The 7,183-nt window shown below is 42.4% G+C and overlaps 1 protein-coding gene across 1 annotated transcript; it reads right to left on the reverse strand.

Annotated features, from left to right (window-relative positions):
* Positions 1–2,551: 2,551 nt before the first annotated feature.
* Positions 2,552–4,393, reverse strand: FZD10 (frizzled class receptor 10). Its single transcript, XM_051634038.1, has one exon. The coding sequence runs from the start codon at positions 4,388–4,390 to the stop codon at positions 2,633–2,635; it is 1,758 nt and encodes a 585-aa protein (XP_051489998.1). The 5' UTR covers positions 4,391–4,393; the 3' UTR covers positions 2,552–2,632.
* Between the last annotated feature and the right edge of the window lie 2,790 nt (positions 4,394–7,183).

Here is a 7,183-nt window from a genome sequence, read left to right on the forward strand (position 1 = left end):
TGCTGAACATCTAGCTACATTTTTTCCCGTCTTTCAGATACTTTGTAGCAGGTTGTAAAAATAGGTGGTAAAAATGAAAGCAAATAATTTTCTATAGTCTACCAAAATAGTGAGATGTTTATTTCTGTGGCTAACGAATTTTAGAGTGAAACCTGAAAAACTGTCTAAGCTAATCTGTCACCAGTAAAACCAGCACTAAGCTTTGCATTAGAGATGAATTGTGTGAAGCACACATGTCTCTGGTGAGGTGACAGGCATAGTAATAAAACACATATTTGAAGGATTCATGTATGAATTTGCAATACACAGGTCATTTTAAAATTTTGTATTTCTTAGTATCTAATATAATTGAACTTAACTAGAACATATGCAGATGCAAAGGTACTAATTCCATAGTTTCAGAAGTGGATTTGTCCAGTGCAGTGTCCTACTTAGGCTCCAGCAGGGTGTGCTCTGGCAAGATTGACTTCCAGGGCACCTAAAGGCTGTGTATCAAGCAGTGGCACACAGGCAGAAAAGAGGAAAAATTTATTTCCTCTTCCTCCAAAAGATAAATTCTATATTGAAAGCTGCTTTGAGTATGTGCATTTTAAACATAAAGATTATAATTACCTGCAACATTGTTTTTGTCATTCAGGTTTCTAGTCATTATTAGAAACATTTAAAGACTAAAAGAAGACAAAAATTAATCTGTAGCACTGCACAGATAAATTGGAAAACCAGACCACTAAAGAAGATCCTTTTGCTATAAGGTTTCTAGTCACATGATGACTGTCACAGGAAAGCCCCTTAAGACCTCCCTGCTTTCTATGATGAAACACCTGAGAAAGGGTTTTCTGGAACAGCCTGTGTAAGCAGTGAGGTTATGTTACTGTCTCACCAGGTAAGCACACAGGCTGTTATTCAACTGCATGGAAAACCTCAGGTTCATACAATATCATGCTCCAACAAACAACTTTTTGAAAAATTTTTTACAATTTTAACTTTATCAAAGAGCTTTCCTAAAGTAGTATTTAAATTCTGTATTTGTATTTCCTCCTCTTCTTTCTCCTGGTCTTCCTAATGTCTTTTTCCAAATGGTAGTGACACTTTCCAAAATATTAGAAGGGAAAAAGAATCCCAGAGGAGTGGAGACTGAATTGTACTCAAACTGTGCTGAAGTGAGCCAGAGATCTTCTAACACGCTGAACATACTCTATGCAAATTTTGAAGGGGTGTTAACCAAGGATCATTTTTGTAATCTCAGTGCTTTGTAAACATGGTATTACTCGACATGACTGCAGCTTTTTTACATCACTAAATCTTCTTCAGTTTTCTCAGTTGCAGAGGTTCACAGAAAGGTGTGATGTCAAAATCCATTTATTTAATTCCAGCTTGCAATTTCTTTTGTGTAAATTATTGTTCTATCTGCTTATACTTGCAGGCAAGTATAACAACTTATATTCAGAGTGTGCTTTTATCAGATAATTGAGAAAGCAAGTTTATTAACCACAAAGCACATCAGAGAAACTTTAGAACACACAAAATTATCAAACTAAAGAACATATTTTATTTTTAATAAAATAGTGGAGCATGAAAAATAATTGTATATTACAAATATATACATCACAAAACTGTGCACCCCCAGCACAGTAAAGAGCATCACTCTATACAAAGCTTCCCTTTGCAGAATGTAGTGCTTCTTGATCTATTCATAGTGAGAATTTGTTTAACAATAGAAAGAGTCAATAAGCCCTTTGGGTCTCTTTGAATTGATCCCCCTCCCTTTTTTTTTTTTTTTTTTTTTTTTTTCCAAGAATCAGTCCAAACGTGTATAACATTGGCTTGATTTCCATTAAAAAGCCACAAAATGTAACACTAAAGGGTTTCTGAGGACTAGACCTCTTAGTTCTTTTGTTAGGAGATTTCTTTTGTTGTCTTTATGTACAGCAAAATACTTGTTTCTCTTTTCATGTCATGGTAAGAAAAAAAAAAATGTATTGCACATTATTCTTATTCACAAAGTTTGTGTCTGGTGCAGGAAGTTTCTCTTTGAGTGAAAGAATATTGGTGAGTATTATAGATTGAACCTATTTTTAGGCACTCCAAACCCAGTAGGCTGAGATGAGTTGTAAAGGATTTCTTTTTTTTAAGTTAGCGCGGAAGTTACTTTCACAGATAACATTCTTACTGAGGACAGGCCTCTTGGGGACCTGAGTTTCCCTCAAGAGGCAATGCTCACTTGGGCATTTTTCTAATAAAATCTTTGCTCCATAAAACTTGACTATACCTTGTTACTCAGAAACCTGTAGGAAATCCAACTCAGCTACATGGAAAAGTTAAATAGGGTGTTGTATATTTTTTTTTTAAATAAACCTGAGGGCTGGATGAAGTACTTAACTACAAATTAGTAAGAGAAGAGACTGTTTTAATTCACAATATTTCTTTCACTGAAAACCTTTCCATAAGTACATTTTACCTTCAGATTTTCACCAGGTCTGAATTCAGCATAATTTTTTTTTTTTTTTTTTTGCCTTGAGATATGAAACTGCTCTCTGACAATAAAAAAAAAAAAAGCACCATTAGAAAAAAATAATTCTGACTGCTACTGTTAACATTTGTAAGGTGAGAGACAGTCTTTTCTAAAACCTGGTCACACACAAGTGGGTGGTTGCAATGTTGATTCATATTTTGCAAGGTGAGTTTTCTGTGGATGCTGAGGTTTTTTGTAGATTCCACTACTTGTAATAACGCTTGCAGGTTTTCTCCTACTTCTCTTCTTTAATCTTCGACTAAAAACGTTTTGCCATGACTGAAGAGTCTTGGAAGTCCAGATCCACATACCACTAGTAATACCCACAACTAATAACATGAAAATTTTGACCATAAAAATTTCTACCGCTGGAATAGAATTACTCATCATGCAGTCTAAATTTTTAGTCTGATTGTTCATCTTGCATTTCTGTTGAGTTGCCACAATTTTCCAATAATCCATATTAAGTCTTTCATAAAAATAGCAAGCTATCACACAGGTTGCAGGCACTGTATACAAGACTGAGAAGACACCAATCCTGACCATAAGTTTCTCCAACTTGTCAGTATTTTCTCCACCTGTTTTCATCACCCTCCTGATATGAAAAAGGGCCACAAAACCAGAAAGAATAAAAGAAGTGCCAATTATTAGATAACAAGCCAAAGGAATGAGTACAAACCCCGTCAAGGCATTCACGTCCATGCTTCCGACGTAGCACAACCCTGTCAGCTCATCTCCAGCCACCCTTCTCATAACTAGGATCATTATGGTCTTCACAGCCGGAATGGCCCATGCTGCCAAATGGAAATAGCTACTGTTTGCTTCAATTGCTTCATGCCCCCATTTTTTCCCAGCCGCTAGAAACCAAGTTAAAGTCAAGATTACCCACCATAAGGAACTTGCCATACCAAAGTAATACAGAACCAGGAACACAATGGTGCAGCCAGTGCTCTCCAGTCCTTCCTGGATGACATAGAGTTGGCCGCTGTCCCTATCACAGGCAATACTTTCAGCACCTGAAAAGAGGCGAATAATGTACCCCACTGAGTAGACACAGTAGCACATTGAGAGGAAGATAATGGGCCTCTCCGGGTACTTGAAACGCTGAGGATCTATCAGAAAAGTGAGTACAGTAAAAGCACTGGAGAAGAAGCACAGAATGGACCAGATGGCAATCCAAATGACAGCAAATTGTTTGTCATCTTTGCTCCAGTAAACATCAACCCCTGGCGTGCAGAGTGGCGCACACGAAGCACTCTTTTCCACATGGTGGAACTTGCCAGGATTTTCACAGGAGGTTCTGCTGAGGCTGTCCTTATGCTGCTGCAGATCGTGGCCACTGCTGGGCCGCTGTGGACGAAACATGGGTGGCAGCATGCTGGATCCTCTGGGTGGTTCATCTGATCCGTTGTTGGGGGCTTCCATGCACAGGTAATTGGGGTCATTCTTGTTGGGCAGTTTGCTGCAGTCTAAGGAGTCTGGCCATTTGAAATTGAACTGCTCCATAATAGGAGAACATTTCAGCCTTGCCTGCTCACACATGACCCTGCAGGCTGGGATTGGTGTGGAAACCTGCTCTGTGCACATAGGGGCATAGAGGGAACAGAGGAAAAATTTCAGATGGCTATGGCAACCATACTCCACCAAGGGGGCAAACTCGTGCAACTGGATGGCAGCTTCCCTTTGGTTTTCATGTCCCATCAGGTTAGGCATCCTGGTCATGTTGTACCCTATATCCTTGCACATAGGGATTTCTATCGGCTGGCACCTCCCGTCACCGGGGCGGTCAATGTCTATGGAACTTATCCCTGTGCAGACGCGAGACAGCCAGAAGAGCACCAGAAGAGTCTGGACGAAGTTCCTCGTCGCTGTCCCCATTGTGGCGGCGGCAGCGGCGCGGGCAGCCCCGCGTGCGGCCGGAGAGCGGCTGCCTCCCGCAGGCGCCTGGTGCCGGGGCCGTGCGGGGCGCGGGCGGGACTCACTTCAGCAGCCGCACGGCCCCTGCCCGGGACAGCATCGCCCCCGACCTTCGCGGGGGAGCCGGGCGGCGGGGGACGGCGGGACGCGGGTCAGCATAGCCCGGGCCCCGGGCAGCGCCCGCGTCCCTCAGGGCCCCGCGCTGCTCAGCATCGGCCCCGCGGCAGCGCAGGGCGGTGAGCGGGCCACTTCGCAAACGGACAGGAAAAGAAAAAGTACCTCCAGTCCACAGATGCGCAAAACTTACTGCGGGCAGCCCGGCAACTTTCTTTTCCCCGGGCTTCCACTTTTGCGATCCGTCTTTCCACCACCCTTCCTCCTCCTCTTTCTCCTCCCCGCTGCTGCTTCCTCGGAGCGCAGGCAGAGCGATGCCGGAACAGTTTGGGTCTGGGCAGATCCGAGCGATCACTGCTGCAATTTGCACATGTCCCGGGCGGCTTTTTGGTGCGGCGGGTTTCTCCAGGAATTTTCCTCTTCCTAGAACGGGTCACAGATCCGTATTTGCTTGCCGAGAGGTGGGGATTGGTTTATCCGAGTGTAGAATAAAGGAGGAGGAGGAAATATCTAAGCCATTGAAGAGGGGGGCCTAAAAAATCCCCCCCGGTGCTTCTCGCCGCCCTCTGGTCTGGGTTTGCAATAGGTCGGCTCTTCCGCACTTTGCAGAGCAGGGCTGGCTCGTGTGCGTGTGGCTGGGTGCCTGCTCTGCTGCCCCCGCCTTAGCAGCAACTCCTGGGGCTGGAGCAGCTGGGGTATTTAGGGAGCGGTTAAGTCCAAGGATAAAATGAAAAACAAAACAACAAACCACAACGCAACAACTACCGAAAAAAAAACCCACACCAAAAACCAACAACCAAAAAAAACCTGTGCAGGATCCGCCTCGCATACGACATCTACTTTGCATGAGAAAGGTGACGCTGACACGGTGATTACTTTCCAATCACTCGGAACGCCTTGAAACCTCCTTAAGGACCCCTACAGGTTTTCCTTGATCAGCACAGATTAGAAAAAGCCCCATTTGTTTCTCTCTCCTTCTGCCTTTCCTTCCTTTCCCTCCCGTTGCCCTACCTTGAAAGTTTAACAAGATCTTTTTTTTCTAGAAGGCGTCAGCCTCACCTCCCTCGCCCAGGTAGGAAGCCAGGGAGAGCGAGAGCTTCAGACTTCGCGTCTCCTAATAAGAGGGTTGAAGGTGGTGCCTCCTCGGCTGCGCTTATTGGAGGGGGGGCGATGCTTTAGCAGGGAGGATGTGGGGAGGTGGATGCATTTTATGGCGAGTGCTATAAACTCTTCGCTGCCAGTGTCATAAAATATGGTTGCTTTCAGCCTGGAATCTCAGCTGTTTTCAAATGTCGTGCTTTGTCTTGATTTCCTAAATGCACAGGACAGGCAGGATAGCTGACAGAGTGCCTGGTTATGTTTTTAATCACAGTATGGCATCACTCAAAAAAGTAGCTTGCTGCTTCATTTTTTTTCTCCTTAAATAAGAAACTCTAAGAGAACTAGAGACTTACCCTGGGGAAAGTTACTTCGTTCACTATAGAAAAGATATTTACAGATTTTGGAGACGGAGATTATTCTAAAGTGAGTGGAGTTTACTTTTTAAGTTGAGCTTTGAGATTTATTTTGCTGATTGGCCTATCAGCTAGAAGGAGGAAGTTAAATCCCAAGCCAAACTATAATTCAAAATTTTACAAACCGAGAAGCTGCACTGTGATCAGAAGTCAAAAGATTAGCCTTACTTTTTTTTTTTCTTCCCCCCTCCCCCCCCGCCCTTTCTCTTTCCTTTGAGCTTAGTTTTAGCAAACATATTAATGAAGAAGGAAAATCTCTCTTTCTCTTCATTCATGCACACCCACACAAATCGGGCTCCTCTCCATTAGTGCCTGCTCCTTATCGAAATGAACACGGATTCTCCTGGAAACTACCAAATCCCACAGGGTCAGAGTTAATACCCCACCAGGCTCTAGAAAGGAAACTGTTGGCTTCCTCAATTGTGATAAGGGTGAAATGGATCCAAGCAAGGACAACAAACCAGGGTTAATGTTTGTCTTTGAAAACCCTGAAGATGTGGCTAGTTTTTACCTAAAAGTAAAAGCCATCAAAAAAGGTTTTGAAACAGTAGTCCTTCATTTTGTGGCTTTTCAGTGGATCGAGAAGATGATACTTATAAAATATTGGTCTTAGGGCCTGACCTTTCCTTGGACACTTTTAGATTCCTTAGGGAATGTTACAAAAGCAAGCAGAGTTATGTGAAGAAAAAAAAAAAAAGCAAAAAAAAAAAAAGCTTTACTTATTTTAGTGTGTCTCTATGTGTGTATGTGAGAAACAGGGGCATTTCCATTCTTCATTAATCTAAGCCTGTTTTCTTAGTATTTGTATGCATCCTGATTCCTCTTCTAGAGAGCTCAGCTGGGGGTAACAGAGAAGTGTGGGGAAAGCTTTTACAAGGGACAAGTAAATTCTACTTCTTTTAAAAGCATAAACTTAATAATAACAAAAAATAGAATTTAAATAGTGAGATGAACATGTTCAGTATTTTTTTTTCATTCAACTTGATTGTTTGGGAGCTTGGCTATTTTTTTTTTCAACAAGTATATTTGAAAAGCACATTATATCACCATTCACATTAATCTAGAAAAAACACAATAAATAAAACATGGCTTGTTTTCTTCTACAGCACTGATAGCAACCTTTTTC

Source organism: Apus apus, chromosome 16 (assembly GCF_020740795.1).
Source record: "Apus apus isolate bApuApu2 chromosome 16, bApuApu2.pri.cur, whole genome shotgun sequence".
Classification (NCBI taxonomy): domain Eukaryota; kingdom Metazoa; phylum Chordata; class Aves; order Apodiformes; family Apodidae; genus Apus; species Apus apus.